The sequence below is a fragment of the Triturus cristatus genome, chromosome 10 (assembly GCF_964204655.1).
Source record: "Triturus cristatus chromosome 10, aTriCri1.1, whole genome shotgun sequence".
Lineage (NCBI taxonomy): Eukaryota > Metazoa > Chordata > Amphibia > Caudata > Salamandridae > Triturus > Triturus cristatus.
In genome coordinates, this window is record NC_140593.1 from 871,553,594 (window position 1) to 871,572,121 (window position 18,528).

The window sequence follows — 18,528 nt, forward strand, 5'->3', positions numbered from 1 at the left end:
GCCCCCCACCATATTAGGATGGCTGGGGGGTCCACAGCGGGCGGAAAGACTATCCATGGCTTTTCCCGCTGGTCGACTCGTCCACCGGGCAGAAAAGTGCAAGACACCGCCATCATCTGGCGGACGGTGCTGTGAGCACCGCCCACCACAATGCTGGGAATAGGGGATGATCCTAATTGCAGGTGCGGGACCGCAGCACCCCTGGCGGACGGTCCCGCATTCCGTTACGGTGCCCGCCCGCCATCGTAATAGACCCCTTTATGTTAATAAATAGAAGCAGGTCTTGATTAATGGGGGACTTGATTTGACTATGATGGGTGGTCAGCCCATCCCGACTTTACTATATGCAGACAACACTGTGTTGATATCTAGAACAGCTCAGGGCTTACAGTATTTGTTAGACTTGTTTTGCAATTACGTAGATAACATATATTTAAGTGTTCTTTGCTGCTAGGTCACACATTATGACTATCGGGCCTAAGTTCACCAAATGAAGAACCCATTTCACCAGGCTCAAAGTCCTAAGTAAAGTGAACTCATTCCGACATCAAGGTGTCTTGTTTGACTCCAATTTCAGCTGGGCTTCTCAGGTTAGACTGAAGACACACACCTTAGTGAAAAGTATGGCAGCAGTTTTCGATTTCTCAGGTAGGCTGGGGCATAAATACGAGGCAGCAATGCTTAAGATATACAAAGCAAAGTGTGTATCATTACCCGCTTGTGACCATGATGTTTGGGGCAATGTTGATGTCTCTGCTCTTCAGATTGTGGAGATTATAGTTTTGAGGCGTTTCCCTAAAAGCACTGCCACTTTTATTGTCCATGAAGAGATAGGGTTAGATTTTAATACAGACACTGTTCCACTTAGACCATTGTTGCTCTGGATTGTCTGTTTGGTTATAGCCGGAACTGCAGCTTAACCATTTGTTGCTTAAAGATTGTTTGTCCCTTGATTATGTTTCTCATATTCCTTGGATTAGATGCTGTTCATATCAACCCTTTAAGGCTAGGTCAGGCTGATTTGTTTTTTAAGCAGGGGTGTATTGTTAACATCCTTTTTTATCATATTAACCGGATGAGAGGGAGTCGGCTGTTAGATCCCATTGGGTGTTAAAAACTACTTTTTCAACAGAACCCCACCTGTTGCTGTCAATGTCTAATTGGCATTGGTTGTTACTAAATGTATTTAAACATTGGATGTTTGTTCCTAAGGGGTGGCCAAATGGTGATGATTGCATTCCATGTTCATTTGACTCCACTTCTAAACAGAACACTGTGCACTTTTATTCTGATTGTCCTTTTTATCAACACTTGAATATTCGCTTCTTAAAAGACATTTTATGTGATAAAAAATATACACAGGCCAGACCAGCATTGATGTATTTGCAATGAATACAGGATATTCGAATCTGCTGGCAGGTTGCTTGTTTTTTAAATTGTGCTATAAGGTTGAGGAACCTTATGTTTCCTGTCTGAGGTGCTAGTATGTGTGGCTGAAATTTTTTCACTGTATTTTACTAGACTTTCTGGAATTTGCTGTTATGTTATGATGATTTGTTTTAATGTATTTTATGACTTTTATGGTTTTACCTTTCTAAAACCGAATAAAGTTCCTTTCATTGATTGACTGATGAATTTTTTGTTTTAAAATCTTTTTGTTTTAAAGAAAATGGGGCAGAGAAAGGCCACCAACCCAAAGGGAGCAACTTCTCGTGCTAATCGAGCATCACAAGTAGGTCAGGCCAACTCTCATGCAATACCAGCAAATGGAAAAGGGTTAATATCCTCCCCTGTACTACACCACTTTTCATTTTTGAAGGCTAAATGCCAATATGACGGCAATACTTCCACCTTAGGGAAATAGGTGAAACACCAACCAATAACCTACAGAAGAGCAAAAAATGCAACTCTGCACTTAGGAGCCCAAAAACCAACAAAACCACCAACAGGGCCAAACAGGTGCTAGGAAGGCCTTTAATAGAATGGAGAAACAGAAAGACACATGAATCCCATCAACACTGAGGGATAGGTAGCCCACACAAATGGTGCAACAGATGTCATTTCATAGTAGATACCTCCACTTTGGACTGCAAAGGGTGAACCTCATCACACTGTACATCTGGCTCCATAGGCAGCCCAAAAGGGCCCTTGCTACTTGAAGGGACCCAACACTCTGGTCACAGAATCTGGCAACATGACAAATGGACAGAAATACAGCCTCCCACGAAAGTTAGTCCTAGGTGGCATAAAAGTACAAGAAGAGAAAGGCAGAAATAATGCCACGTAAGGATCTGCTTGGCACTATCATGGTACACACTCTTTCAAAGTAACAATTTCACTTCAAACATGAATTGGACCAAACTGTGACTACAGACAAGATGACTGACTGATCACAACAGTAAGTATTATCAACCATAGATAACCTACTTGGACACATATGAAAGAGAACACAAAGAAGCGAGCAAGGCTCAACTGAACTTCAACAAGCAAGTACTCCACATACTAAACAATGCAACTCACTGTCAATTGGAAGAAACACCTGGGATCACTGAGTAATTCAAGCCGATGAAATAGAGATCCCCATTACAGCAGCAAGCTATCAAACATAAAACCCCGTACACAAAGCAACGACCATGAACTAAAAAACTGGCTTATATTCTTCAAATACAAGGGGCAGAACACTTGAAAAGAGGATGGCTGAACAGCAAGTTTAAACAACTGTTATGCCTGATAACCAATGAAGTCCTATCAGTGCGCCCTCAAGACTCAGACCATAGATACGGATTTTTTAAATTCAGTTTTCAAATTTTAATTACAACATACAAACAACAAGCCTTCACTATTCCAACACTTGTATTATCAAAGTTCACCTATTTGGTGAGCAGATTCTTCCCCAGCACCCATAGAACATTTACATATCACTTAATTCCACGTCAGGGTTGTTCATCAGGAATGACATGAGCGGACTCCAGATGTCACAAGGCCACGAGGATGCAGGCAGCTCCTCCACATATGTCTCCAATGTGGTCTTGCAGTAGGTCATATCTTTTATCCAGTCACGTGTATTTGGTACTTTACGTTTACCCCAGCTCATTGCTACCCGCCTTTTGGCTAGTAGAAGCACCATTGCTGCAAATGTACGATGTGTTGTTGATATGGGTTTAACCAATCCCTAGTAGGTACATCTGGGACATGCATTGTAGCTGGTCAGATGTCATGTCGCTAAGAGTATGTAGCACAGTCTCCCAGTATTCATGTACCTTCCTGCAGTCCCAAGCTAAGTGTAAAAAACCTGCCTCTGACGTCCCACATCGAACACAGCACGAGTCATTCTGTAGTCTGTTTCGGAGGAGCTTAAGAGGGGTGTAATTGGTCAGTTGAAAGATTTTTAAATGTATAATGCATAGGTTCCAATCCGAGGTAAGCATTCCCATCAGTGCGCAGCAAAAGCTCCACTTCTCTAGTGTTACTGGCGTGCGCAGGGATGTATTCCATCGGACCATCGCCATTGGTGCTGACGACGGTCTGTCCCTTTGCATCGTGCCTTAGTCTTGTGACCAAATGCCTGTGGGAAGTGGAGGTGAGTAGTGTCTGCAGGGCATTTAATACAGGGGCTCCGTCGGGAAGGTGGGGTATAATGCTTTTATCGCAGCTCTAAGACGATGGTATGTAAACGTAAATATCTGTGTTAATGTATGCAAGATCCACCTGGTTTAGGAATCATCCCCCTGGGTATATATCTCCTATTGTTTCCAGCCCACCTGGTGAAGTAGAGCCAGCGACCTCGTCTCCTGTGTAACCGTGAGTTTCGGGTGCTGCCCAAATGGCAGTGCAGGGGGTAGTTTGCATGCTCTCGCCGCTAAGGCCATCCAGGCACTAACGGTGCAGTGTATTGTGTTGGTTTACGGCTGGCTTGCCGTAGTGCAGTTGAGTGTTACAGTATATCTAAGTGGTATCGAGTGAGCAGCTACCTCTTCCACCGCCAGGTGTGGTATATATGGTTGTGGGGGATACCAATGGTATGCATATTGTACTTGAGCACATAGGTAATATAAATGTAGATTAGGTGCCTTAAACCCTACTTGCTCATATGGAAGTGTCATGGTATCCCACTGAATGCGCGGTTGTTTGCCTGCCCAGGCCAATGTGATCAGCTGCATCTGTAGCATTTTAAAAAATGACTAGGGCAGGACTTTCGGAATGTTACTAACTAAATATAAGAAGTGGGGGCTATGATCATTTCATAACCGCCACTCTATCAGCTAGGGAGAGCAGCATTTTAATCCATCTAGCCACTTGACTACCCAGTTTGTCCAGCGCTCTCCCGTAATTTTCCCGTATTACTATTTTGGGGTCCTTATGGATCCCCACTCCTAGATACTTCACTGGGTCCGTACTCCATTTTAGTGGATAGTCCAGTGCATACAGCACCATGATCTGCGTTAGTGGTATTATTATCGATTTGGCCCAGTTTATACCCAGACCGGAAAATCCCTCAAACTTAATATATTCTTTATCTAAGCAGTGCTGCATGTCGTCCGCATATAATGAACTACCTATAGGCCTCTGCTGGAATCTCAATGCCGTTTTTTTATGACTTTGACAAATTTTGAAAGCCAGGGTTTTCAGGGCCAGGGTGAACAGGATTGGTGACAGCGGGCAGCCCTGTTGCGTGCCTCGCCCTTTGCATATCTGGTTAGAGGTGGGCCCATTCATCCTCACTTGTGTAACCGGAGCATTATATCGGAGACGTACCCATCTGAAGAAGGTCTCCGGAATACCTATAGGTCCCAAGACCGTAAACATATAGGACCATTCAATAGAGTCGAAGGCTTTGGCGGCATCTAGAAGTACTGCTGCAGCCTCAAGCTCAGGGTTCAGTTGGTGTAGCAACGCAAATATGCGCCGTTCATCTCTCTGGTATGAACCCGGACTGGTACGGTAGGACCATGTTGGGCATCAGTGGTCTTAGTTTGGTGACTAGTATGTGCACCAGTATTTTAGTGTCAGTGTTAATGAAACAGCACATTACCCCTCAAGGTAGCGCAATTTTCTTCAACCCAGATTTTACAGCCAAGCTCCAAGCAGCCAGGAAAGAATACACATCACTCAAGAAAAAGCTGCAAATTGCGGGCATCCCCTGTGCGATGCTGTATCCAGCCAGGCTGCGTGTAGACCATCTAGGCAAAATATTGATCTTTCCAACGCTGCAGTCGGCACTGGAGTACGTCAATAAACTACCTGTGAAAATAAATGTTCCTCAAGTTCGAGTCTCTGCTAAGAGGAAGGGATTGGCTTCGGCCCCAACGACCGGTGGGCTCGCTCCACCTCCAGTAGATGTGATAAGTTGTCTGCGCCAAAAACTTCTTTTAACATACGTTTTATGTATTCTTCTGGTTTGCCCATGTTCATTGTTTCCGTAATTCCTGTGATGCATAAGTTGCTTCTTCTAGAACACGCTTCTAAGTCCTCATTCTATGCTAGGATTAGCGCTAGCACTTTTTCCATGTTTAGGCATTTTGCTTTTTCAGAGTTCACAGTATCTTCTGAGCTCGTGATCCTTTGCTCTGCTTCTGTCAGTCGCACCACATGGTTATCTAGTTTAGTGGCGAGGTGATGCAAACAGAGATAAATATGGTCTATCTTCCAGTTTATGGAGTGCAGGCTTTGCTGCATCACCAGTAAGGTACTTTCCAGTGTCGGTGTGCCTGCATGTTATGCTTCCCCTGCATTATTTTCTGTCTGGTGTATCTCTTGTGCTTTTTCTATTGTCAAACATGAGCCTGGATTGCCTTTTGTCCATTTTGCCCATTGGTGCCATTTGGTGATCCGTCGTTAGGAGTCGTGCCTGTCACCGTCACCCCCAGCCTTATGCCTCTTAGTCCTCCACTCCTGGACCTCCTTTACACCCTTCTGATAGTCGTGTCTTCCTTTGTTAGTTTTGAGGTGTTTAGCGGGGGACCTCAGTAGGGTCGTTATGCATGACAGGAAGTAGTTTACAGAGGCTGTCTGAGGTGGGGAAGGGGTAGTTCATGTTACAGCGTCCCACCGGGACCCACCATGTCTCAGAGCATTGTATGTCCTACCAATTCTCTGTTCAGTGCGACTTTCAACCTCCAAGGGTGGCCCTCTCTGTAGGTCTCCCGGTGCTTTGTTCTTTTTCAGGGGGCTTTATTTATTAGTGAGAGTCACCACTCCCAGCCCAGGCTCCCCCCTGCTCCTGTGTTTTATCTACTGTATTTCTCCCTAGCTGCCCTAATTGTTTTTCTGCCAGGGCCATTTGCATCTGGCCGCCAGCCGTTATTAATGCCCTGCACTGCAGCTTGGGCGGGACAATCTGAGTCACGGAATCCCCGGCAAGACTGCAGGTGCGCACCCCCCTGCTCGGTCTCCGGGCCACGGCCTTACCGTCTCACGGTCTTCTTCCAGTCGTCTTCGCTGTTTCCTCCCAGACCACCCTCTGCAGGTCCGGCAGGTCTGCATACCAGGTAGCTTCTCCCCTTCCAAAGGGGCGGCAGGTTCTCTCTTCACAGCCGTGCCAAGCTTTTCTTTAAATCTCCGATCAGACTGCTGCTGTCGGCTGCCTGCGCGCAGCACGCACTGCCATCAGCACATAGCGGTTGCCATCTTGTCAGCTGCCACTCCATCCCTCGGGCTCACACCACCGCCTATCTTGCTCTAATACAGGCTTACAGTATGCTCTATGCGTTTGTCTGTCGCACTTCAGTTGCTCATCATAAGTTTGCAAGGCATTAGGAGTCGCATCACCTACCAGAAGAATGGTTCTTTCCAGGATATTTGTTACGGCCAGCAGAGCTTCACTAAAGTGCGGCCATTTCGCTTCGGGCTCACTAGCGCCCCCGTATAGATACTGATATTTAGTACCCAAAAATAATATTCGGCACAGCATCTCCATTTACCAAAGGGCAGAAGATCCTCAAGACAACCAATCAACCACTGCATAACCCAGAAATCATCCCTACTAGGAATGAAATTAATTTTCACAAAACGAAAAACCACAAGATCAAATACATAGAGCCACAGGTTAAGATACCTGTCAAGGACCAATATGAACCTTATAGAAAGATCGGTTGTTTTACAGAGGGTCTGAACTCAGATGCATCCCTTTTTTTGGGAAGACAGTATAACACGAGGGCCCCATAATGAGAAAAGTCTCTCTGCATGAACAGCATTGTTTTCATCAACACAATCACAGCTTCGCCCCACTGTCCAAGGAGACATTCAAAATGGTCTGGCTGGGGAACTGGTGGATGACGCAGATAAATATCACTTCTGATCATGGGACTCTCCCAAGCACCACACCCCCCACAGCTGCTGAAGTAGCAGGACCAGCTGCTTAACAATAAACAAAGCACTGGCAATGCTTGTAAGGACACAGTCTTAAAAAATGTTCGGGTACATTTCAGTCGCCGACATCTTACATGTGACATGACCATCACTGGTGGTAAGTTCACCAATTCAGAATTAGCACATCCTCTGGCATCTCCATCTACAGCCAGAGAAGTCTGCTCATTAAAGCGGTGAGAACCACCAAAGGTCACATTCAGTACATTTTTCTGTGACTCTTCATGAACACAGAAGTTCAACAAAGCATTTCTATGAAGAACCACCAAACATCCCACAGATCTGGTCCCAAAGTCCCCTTTATCAAGTGCAGACCTAATAAGTTGTCTAGCAACCCAAAAAACCATCATTACCACTTAGGCAAAGTTGTCTCTCACATGACCTGACAGGAGATGAACCACCATACACACCATCTCAAAGTGTTGCGCCACTCATCCCCGCCCGCTGGCCTCAGGCAAGTGGGGCGCACTCCCTCCTTGCATCACCTTGGGCCAGCACTTCCCTGTATTGGGCTTGCCTTGGACTCGGGCCACAGGTGCACACCTCCAGGGTGGTGTACGTGGGCTGTTGGGGGAGCTGGCAGTCTTCCTGGTGCCATTTTGCTGGCTCTTCTCCTTCCCAGAATTCCTTTGTTATGATTCTGGGAAGGTAATGTAGATTCCCAATCCAAAATGGCCAACAGCATTTTGGTTATTGAGTCTTCCCAAACAAACATGGAGTTTTCTCTTGATTCTATTTTCTCTTCCTGTATCAGGCCTATTCATGAGAGAAATTTTCAGACACTCATTGCGTCACATCACTTTGAGTGTTTACCGTCTAGTTCCCTTGCTACTGGCCTTCGCTCTCACAGTGCAGTTACTGCTTCTTTCTCCGCTTGACCAGTCTTTCTACATCTCCTGATCCAGTGCCTAGTCCTGTGCTGCCCTTCAGCCTTCTATTGTTACCTTGAGAATGTCTCTTGGGAGCCTCACCATCACCTTGGAAGTTGTTTGCCTTCAGGGTCCTTTCTCTTTGCTGCTCCATCTGGGGGCATTTTCCTGCTTGCCGCTTCCAAGTGTAGGCAGCAGCATGGCCACAGGAAGGGGATATCCATACCTCCGGCAGACTAAGGCCTAGACAACCAGATACTGATACCATCCGGAAAAGCTTGCCGGACCACTTAGCCGTGACATCCAGAGTGCATGGGAATAATACACCAGCATATATGTGGCATTAAGAAGAGCCGGACTTCATGAGGAGAACATTTTCTTCCCCAATAAATCTGTCCACAGATCTCTATGTCAGATTGGGAGAATGTGGAAGGACCAGTGATGACACTCTTGAAACCGGGTACCTTGTAAAACAAGGCCTTCTATAGTCTGATGAGAAGAAATAAATGATGAGACACTCAGGGCTGATCTGTGACGACAAACCACCTCACAGTGGAGGGCTGGTGTTAAATTTGGTCTATTCAATATTTACATAACCAAATCCAACAATGTCACAATAAAAGACAAGTGCCCTGACATAGAAATGCCAGTCTGAAACAAATGTATTCACAGTGTTGGCTTTTCCCCTTTCCAAAGTTACAGACAATTCAAGGACCTCAGCCTCTTTGCTTAACACCCCCTTGAAAGAAGGAATATGCTACTTACCAGTATGCATCTGTTCTTGGCATGTAGAGCTGCAGATCTATACACTGTGCATAGATCGCCATCTGGTGTTGGGCCCGGATGTTTGCAGTTTGTTTTTCTTCTTGGACAATCTTTGGAAGTCACGAGTTCGGTGACTCCTCCTTCTGTCCGTACTGCGCATGGGCTTCGGCTCCATCCTCAGATTGTTTTTCGCCAGCAGGGAAAAGATGGAGCGTAGTGATAATAGTAAAGAAACCCATGTGTGTTGTATCTAAATAAGATAGACTGGAACGGATACAGGTAGCCGGGGAGGCGGGTGGGCGTGTATAGATCTGCAGCTCTACATGCCAAGAACAGATACATACTGGTAAGTAGCATATTCCGTTCGAGGCATATGAGCTGCAGATTATACACTGTGCATAGATTATAAGCAGTACCCAACCCTAGCGGCGACCACCGGTATCCGTTGCAGTGGTTTGAAACAGTGTCTTTAGTACAGCCTGGCCCACACTAGCTTGTTGTTTGGAGTGCACGTCTACACAGTAATGTTTTGTGAAGGTGTGCGGTGTTGACCATGTGGCTACTTTGCAGATGTCATCTAAGGGTATGTTCCCTAGAAAAGCCATAGAAGCCCTGTCTTTCTTGTAGAGTGGGCTTTAGGTGGAACAGATAATGTTCTTTTTGCTTTGTGATGGCAAATTTGTATGCACTTTACAATCCACCTAGCTATCCCTGATTTTGAGATGGGGTTGCCTTTATGCGGTGGAGAGAAGGAGACAAACAACTGTTTAGTCTTTCTGAAAGGTTGCGTTCTTTGTATGTAGTAAAGTAAAGCCCTTTTAACATCAAGTGTATGTAGAGCCCTTTCCGCAACAGATTGAGGTTGCGAGAAAAAAAACGGTAATTCCACCAATTGATTGAGATGGAAGGGGGAAATGACCTTGGGCAGAAATTTTGGATTTGTGCGAAGTATCACCTTGCTGTGATGTATCTGTAGAAAGGGTTCCTGTATAGTGAACGCTTGTATTTCACTAACCCTTCTAAGGGAAGTGATAGCTACGAGGAAAGCTGTTTTCCAAGTAAGGAACTGTAGCTCACATTTATGCATGGGTTCGAAAGGCGGACCCATCAGCCTTGTAAGAACTACGTTTAGATTCCACACAGGTGAGGGTGGTGCCCTGGGTGGAATTACTCTTTTAAGGCCTTCCATGAAGGCTTTGATAGCAGGCACTCTGAAAAGTGATAAATGCTGTCTGTTTTGTAGGTAAGCAGCAATTGCTGCTAGGTGTAGACGGATGGATGAGTATGCCAGGTTACACCTTTGAAGATGGAGCAGGTAGCATATGATGTGCTGTATGGATACATCTAAAGGGTTGATTGTATTGTTACGGCAGTAAACAACAAATCTCTTCCACTTTGCGGCATAGCATGCTCGAGTGGTAGGACGTCTAGCTTCCTTGATAATGTTCATGCAATCAGGGGGAAGGTTAAAGTATCCAAATTCTAAGATTTCAGGAGCCAGATCGCAAGGTTGAGCTGAGCTGGGTCCGGGTGCCTGATTTCTCCATGGTTCTGGGTCAGGAGGCATGGGGACAGGTGCAGTTTTTGGTGTGGTACCACTGAAAGCTGTAGTAGTGTGGTGTACCACGGCTGCCTGGCCCATGTTGGAGCTACCAGAATGAGTGTGAGGGAGTGCTGTTGTAGCTTCCTTACCACTAATGGAATTAGCGGGAGAGGTGGAAAGGCGTATGCAAATTTGCCTGACCAGTTCATCCATATCGCATTGCCTTTGGACAATGGGTGTGGGTATCTGGCGGCGAAGCTTGGGCATTTTTTGTTTTCGTGGGTGGCGAAGAGGTCTATCTGAGGATGCCCCCACTTGTGGAAGAATGGGTGAAGAACTTGTGGATGCAGTTCCCATTCGTGCATTTGCTGCGTTTGTCTGCTGAGCAGATCTGCCATGGTGTTTTGCATACCTGGGACGTGTTGTGCCAGGAGAAAGATTTTTTGTGGGATTGCCCATCTCCATATGCTCTGTGCTAAGCGAGAGAGCTGGGGAGAGTGTGTCCCCCCTGTTTTTGAATATAATACATTGCAGTCATATTGTCTGTGCGAATGAGGACTGCTTTGGCTGAGATTTGTTTCTGAAACGATTTCAGGGCTAGAAAGATCGCCAATAACTCCAGATGGTTGATGTGGAGTAACCTTTGTTGTGGCGTCCATACACCTTGCACTGTGAGGTGTAATAGGTGCGCTCCCCAGCCGGAGAGCGATGCGTCCGTCGTTAGAATCACCTGAGGAGCCGGGTCCAGGAACGGTCGCTCTTTGGAAAGGTTTGTGGTGTTCCACCACTGCAGAGAGCGATGGGTGCGACCGTCCACCAACACCAGATCCGTCAGCTGTCCCTGGGCCTGGTTCCACTGGCGTGCTAGGCACTCTTGGAGTGGACGCATGTGGAGTCTTGCATGAGGCACTATGAAGATGCAAGATGCCATCATCCCTATTAGCTTCATAAACACTCTTGCTGGGAGAGAGTGCTGGAGAATGAATCTTTGGCGCAAGGTTTGTATGCTTGCGATTCTGGCTGAATTGGGATATGCTATAGCTTTTGAGGTGTCTATAGTGGCACCGAGGTATTGCTTTGTGTGAGACGGTATCAGCTGGGACTTTTGGTGGTTCACCGTGAAGCCTAGCTGGTGGAGTAGTTGGATGGTAGTGTTTGTATGTTGCACACACTGGTTGTAGGACGCGGCTTTTATTAGCCAGTCGTCCAAGTAAGGGAAGACGTGAATGTGTTGTCTTCTGAGGTTTGCCGCCACTACTGCAAGGCATTTGGTAAACACTCGTGGTGTGGTTGTGACCCCGAAGGGGAGTACCTTGAACTGATAATGTTGGCCGTCCACCACAAATCTGAGGTACTTTCTGTGAGAAGGGTGTATTGGAATATGAAAGTATGCGTCTTTCAAGTCCAGTGTAGTGAGAAAGTCGTCCTGGCAGAGGAGTGGGAAAACTTGTTGGAGAGTTACCATGTGAAAATGGTCTGAATGGATGTATGCATTTAGAGGCCGGAGGTCTAGAATGGGCCGTAGGGTCTCGTCTCTCTTTGGTATCAGAAAGTACGGAGAGTAGACCCCTAAATTTTGCTGATTGATGGGGACCTGCTCTATAGCCTGTTTTTGCAGGAGGGAGAGTACCTCTTGTTTCAGCAGTGTGGTATGTTCTTGTGACATTGCACGGTGCCTGGGTGGAATATTTGGGGGGGGTAGATGTTAGTTCGAGACAGTACCCTGACCGAATAATTTGGGTCACCCATTTGTCTGATGTTATGGTCTCCCAGGTTTGAAAAAAGTCTTGTAGTCTGCCCCCGACCGGAGTGGAATGGTCTGGGGGGAGCGGGGGAAAGTCATTGTGTGGGCGGTGTGGCAGAACGGGCGGTGTTGGTTTTGCCCCTACCTTTATTATTGTTCCCTCTATATCCACCTCTTTGATAGCCCTTTGTGAAGGTAGTCTGAGGAGGGGACTTGTAGGACGTGGAGGCGTTATCGGTAGAGTAACCCCTGCCAGTGCCTCGAAAGGAGGAAAGGCGAAAGGAGCGTCTAGGAGTGTGGGATTGTAATGCTCCCATAGACTTCGCCGTATCTGTATCCTTCATTTTCTCCAGGGCTTCGTCTACTTTTGGGCCAAATAAGTGTTGTTGGTCAAAAGGGTGGTTCAAAATAGATGCTTGGACCTCCGGCTTAAAGCCTGAGATTCTGAGCCAGGCGTGGCGGCGAAGCAGAACACTGGTGTTTATAGCCCTGGAAGCTGTGTCTGCTGCGTCAAGTGCACATTTAATAGAGGTGTTGGTAATAATCTTTCCCTCTTGTATCAGTTCATGAGCCTTATTTTTATATTTCTCTGGGAGATGTTGCATGAGAACCTCCAACTCATCATAGTGCGCTCTGTCGTACCATGCCAGCAACGCTTGCGTGTTGGCGATGCGCCACATATTGGCAGCTTGCGAGGCAGTGCGTTTGCCTGACGCATCTAAGAGCTTGGACTCCTTATCGGGTGGTGGAGCCTCACCCGATGACTGAGAATTGGATCTCTTCCTAGCTGTGGATACCACTAATGAGTCCAAGGGCCCAGGTCCTTTAATATAGGCAGGATCTGTGGGGGCTGCCTTATATTTCTTCTCTATTCTGGGGTTTAAGACCCTAGCCCTGACGGGGTCTTTGAAAACCTCTGCCGCATGTTTGGTCACCCCTTTAAGCATGGGTAATATGGCAGTAGATTTATCTGCGATGTCAAAAGTGTCAAGTAGGAAGTCTTCCTCAACTGGATCACTGTGTAACTCCACCCCATGATAATGTGCCGCCCGTTGTAACAAGTGGTGGAACCCTAGGGAGTCCTCTGGTGGAGATGGCCTGGATGGATACAGATCATCCTGAGGCACATCTGGGACGTCTGGATTATGATAATCCTCCCATGGGTCTGGTTTGCCCGGAGGAGTGGGGTCCTGTGGGGCATCTGTTGGATCATAGTAGGGATCCCCTTGGTCATCAGGGTCTGGAGACAGGGTCGGAGAGCGATGAGGCAAGGGTGGGGAAGGTGGAGGCGGAGATGGGGGAGGTGGAGGAGGTGGAGGAGGTGGAGGAGGTGGAGGCGGTGGGGAGGGTACTCTGAAAGGAGATGTGCCAGAGTCCTTCCGTTTTGGCGGTGGAGGAGGAGCTGGCTTGTCTAAATGTCTTTTCTTTGAAGACAAAGTCAAATGTCCAGTCTTTGGATCCTTTGTTAAGGTCTTTTGTAGAGGATCTGGAGTGAAAAGCTCCTCCGGCACCGATTCATCTGTCGGTGCCGATGTTTTCGGGGCCGACGGCTTCTTCGGTTTATCCGCGCCATGCTTTTTCGGGGCCTCCGATTTTTTGTTCGGTGCCGAGGCAGGCTTCGGCACGGAAGCGTCTGTGCCGAGGGATTTATGTTTGGTCGGCACCGAGAGGCCAGGTTTCGAAACCGATGGCTTCGGAACGGAGCTTGGTGTGGTTTTCTTCGGCGCCGAAGGGAGTTTTTCGATGCCGCTAGCAGGCTGGCTCGAGCCCGAGCCGCCGGGAGACTTGTGATGCCTCTTCAGCGGGCCCGAAGGTGGGGTGATGGAAGCGGTATGCTTGGTTTTCCCTAGGCCCGGAGGCGAAGGTGTAACCGGAGTCTCTCTCGGTATGGGCGCGGGAGCGGGAGGGGGTAGAGTACTCACGACCCTCTGCGCCGGTGTGATCTCCTCCACGTCGGAGTCGTCGGCCTCGGAAGCGCTGACGACATCGTCCTCCTCTTCGGTGTGCTGCTGTCCCGAAGCTCCGGTGTCTTCTCCGAAGATGTCAGGTAAAGCCGAGGTCGATGAGTGCGCCATGGTGCGTCGAGCTCGTCGATCCCGAATAGTCTTTTTCAATCGAAAAGACTTGCAGGCGGGGCAGTCTCGGGCCTCGTGTTCTGGAGAGAGGCAGAGGTTGCACACCTGATGTAGATCGGTGTGGGGAAATTTAGACCCACATTTTGGGCACTTCTTGAAGGGAGTCCTTTCCATCGGCCGAGACCGGAGTCGAGATAGGCCCGAAGGCCGCTGCCGATGCCTGGAATCGAGGAAGTGCCGAAGAGAGAGATGAAGAAGATGATTTCGTCTAAAGAATCTCGATGGACGAGGATTTTTCGTCGAAGGTCGAACTGGAAAGGTTCGAAGCCGGAGCACGAAGTATTACATCCGAGCCCGATGGCGGAAAAAAACAATCTGAGGATGGAGCCGAAGCCCATGCGCAGTACGGACCGAAGGAGGAGTCACCGAACTCGTGACTTCCAAAGATTGTCCAAGAAGAAAAACAAACTGCAAACATCCAAGCCCAACACCAGATGGCGATCTATGCACAGTGTATAATCTGCAGCTCATATGCCTCGAACATATAGTCCTGAGAAGGAACTGTCAGAGGTCATCAGGAGTAAATGAAACAGAAGTGCTGTTTGGGAATTAAACCTGGGAACCTCAGCAGAGTCCTACTAAGAACAGAGCAAATCCACCTCTGTCACTATGTTTGGGGCAGTAAATTTGCCATTGAGGCATGAACAAGAATTGCAGTTGCCTAAAAAGATGAATGCCCCCCAGGGCCTGAGATCAGAGTTGAAAATAGCACCATAGATGTTGCCAATCCTGATGCCAAAGCAGGTGGTGAGGCATTTGGTGGTAGAAGAATAGCTAATTGACCGGTGCACAGAAGGTCCTGCCAGCAGATATAAGATTGTCACATGTGCCTTGGGGCCCAAACACCAGCCAGAAGGAGACGGAGGAGGGCAGAATGTAGTTAGCAAAGGTAAGTTGAAACCTAGTACCTCCATTAACTATGCTCCAGGACCTGGAAAGGCTGGGAGTGTAACCAGTGGCCCCAAACACAGACCCAGACTGGTGCCAGGCACGGGTGTTGGGCTGATGCCCACAATAGTAGGAAATCGCTCAGAAGAGGGCGTTAAATTGGCTAACTCAAAAACTTGTCCCTCAATCGGGTCCAATGTAAAGATAAAGGCTAATCCTATGCACAGTGAACTCTGAACTCTGAGTGAGACACTTCCACAAAATAGTGGTTGCAGCACCCTACCTATCTGTGAAGAACTGGATGCTTGATGGCCCACAGAGTCTTCTTCACATTGCCCAAAGAAGTGGTGATTCTTCCCAGTAGACACAGTGTACCAATGCACATAACGGTATACTTGAAAGATGTAAGGTGTCTCTTTTTGAGGGTGCCAAATAGGTGAAAATCACCCAAGAGGAGAAAACACTCCTAGCAGTATAAAGAGTCTTGGTGGAAGATGCAGAGTAGTAATGAGTAAACACCAAACTCCTCCGAAAGAACAGGAAGGATAAAAGAGTCAGATCCAAGAACATAATAAAAGTTTCAGCTGCAAAAAGCAAATATCTGGGTCAAAACTGGTTTAAGAGAATGACGAATGTTATAAAAATAAGGGAATGAAAGAGTTGTGCCACAACCGTGATTCAGAGCAGCCTCCATATACGTAGTCTAACAGAAAATCACATCAAAGGAAAAGAACCATACTTTACTTCGATTGGAATTCCCAGACCTCACTTTACGGCCTAACCACCTTCTTGGAAAGGGCTTCTTCTAAGGGTTGACTACAGCCTCACTAAGAAATTAATTCACTTGAAAAGAAGAGTAGAAGCCCAAATTTGACATTTAGCGGCTACCGTCATACATAACCTGAGCACTAGACAGCTTACAACACACACCCCTTCTGGTAGCTGCAAGCATAAGGATGATTGGATGATTCTGGCCATGCAGCCACAAACTGAGCGCAGCATCTCAAGTTGCACTTATTGTCGACAGTCAATGCTTCTTCCTCTTTAGCACACTAAGGACATGCTGTGAGTCTATAACTTTAATCTCGACTTGGATGCAACACTATCCTAGGGATGGGATCTGAAAAGGTGATTGCTCCAATGCTCGTTGCAGTCTACAGGCATGTAATATTGACCTGCCTGACAATCCACACACATGAAAGGCAAGTCAGCAAGGTCAAAGAGAGGCCCAAAGCATGTGTAGAAGGAAGACTCTGAGGACCCATGATGTGTAAACTGAAAGAACAGTCCCAGGGTTGGCAGGAATGGCTCAAATGGAACCTGCCCTCTTCTTCGGAGGCATTGTCCCTAAGTAATGCTTTAAAAAGTAAGGAAAAGCTGTCTTGGAATGACAATCAACCCCAGAGTCACAATAAAGAGTGAGAAAACATAGGAAATAGAGAAGAAGGCACCAGATAAGGCTCAGTGACCGGACATCTGGGGAGGCACTGGAGTCTTGTTGGAGCCAAGGAAACTCCTGCCGTTGTGAGAGAGCTATTTCAACTTTTCCAGAATCAGTGTGGTGCCTGGAAAAGATTCAAGCAGTGAGGAACCTGCAAATAGAAGTGTCCTTTAGAAACTAAGCAGATTGTGTTTTCCAATGAATGTTGACTGTGGGAACACCAATGCTGCCTGGTGAAGCTTGTATGTGGGGAGGGGGGTGAAGAAAAGTGATGAATCCATACTAATAATATCTTGACACATAATAGCCACCCCTTTTGAATCATGCTCACAGTAGCCTAACTGCAGTTTGAAAGGCAATTGTTCAAAAGGAAACATAGCCGGGCAGGTTTTGACATGTATTATGACCATAAAAGTGTATTCAGGTTTGCTGCCAGATTGTTCAGCCTAGACACCATGTGCAGTGAGTGGTATTGGTATGTGGTATGTGTTTTGCTCTGCTACTTGGCTGTGTTGGAGGTCACCTTGTGCTGCCTGTGTCTATTCTACCTGCTAGTGGGTCTTCTGTAAGGCCCTATTGGGCTGCATTAGTATTTCTGTCCTATCTGTTCATTGGTTCTCACTGAAAAAATATATTCTATGTAACACAAATCTGTCTGTCCTAACTGGGTTAGCATCTGTCAGACACCCTGCTATGCGGAATGCAGCTGACTGTCCTACCTTTGAACTATGATGTATTAGAGGTAATGATACCGATGAGCCGTTAGAGGGGAGGGAAGAGTAGGGAATGGAATGGGATGGTAAGGTTTGGGTAGGGTTGTATTGATGGATGGATGGATGGATGGATGGATGGATGGATGGATGGATGGATGGATGGATGGATGGATGGATGGATGGATGGATGGATGGATGGATGGATGGACAGAGGAATGGGAATTACAAATAAATTGGCTTTTATAAGGTTGCTCATAACTTCTGTTTGCAACAGTGTTTTGTGTTGTGTCATGTTATGCGGTGTGGACTGAGCAAGCGCAGAAACTAGATGATGAGCCATGTCTTTAGTTTCTTGTGAAATTCAAGAACTGAAGAGGGGGCTCTGATATGCTGGGGAGGTCGTACCAGGCTTTGGAAACGAGGTAGAAGCAGGCAGGGCTGCCAGATCTGATTCTGCATATGCAGGAAGTGTAAAAGTAGGATTCCAGCTGAGCAGAGGTGTCCTGGTCTGTATGTGGAAGTTAATATATTTGTTGAGGTAGGTGGATCCTATTTTGTGCAGCCCACATAGAGTTTTGAAACTGCAAATGAAGATTTTTTTCTGAAGTGGTGGTTGTCTTACCTGGACACTGTGGCAGGTTGCATGCCTGTTCCTGGAAAGATTCCCCAGTGCAATTCATTTCTCCTCCACAGACACGTGTCCGTGTTTTCAGCGCAGGATACTCAGCATCTGTGCAAGTTTTGGAGCAGGGAGACCAGGAAGACCAGGAACCGAACCCCTCTTCAGAACCTGTTGAAGACCAGAGAACAACTAAGCAGGTCCTATGCACTTCAAAAGAAGTTAAGTTGACCATCACTAGTTCAACTTCAGAGGACTGCCAATTAAACTTTATAGAAGCAAATCCATCATGAGCAATGGATGCAATAGCCTTCTAAGAGGGGAACAAGGAATTACATTAGTATGAGGTATTTCACCACGATTTGACTGTTACAACTACCCAAGAGTGACTGCAGTTAAAGAAACAGGATCACAGACTTGGGAGTTAAGACTAGAGTTAGCTTCAA

General features: G+C 46.9%; 1 protein-coding gene across 1 annotated transcript in view; it reads right to left on the bottom strand.

The window, feature by feature from the left end:
- Positions 1–18,528, bottom strand: part of LOC146796142 (SCO-spondin-like) — a 1,481,201-nt gene that overhangs the window by 543,447 nt on the left and 919,226 nt on the right. The window contains exon 89 of the mRNA XM_085631266.1: positions 18,086–18,253. Coding sequence (XP_085487392.1) covers positions 18,086–18,253 — 168 coding nt within the window. The remainder of the gene's footprint in view (positions 1–18,085; positions 18,254–18,528) is intronic.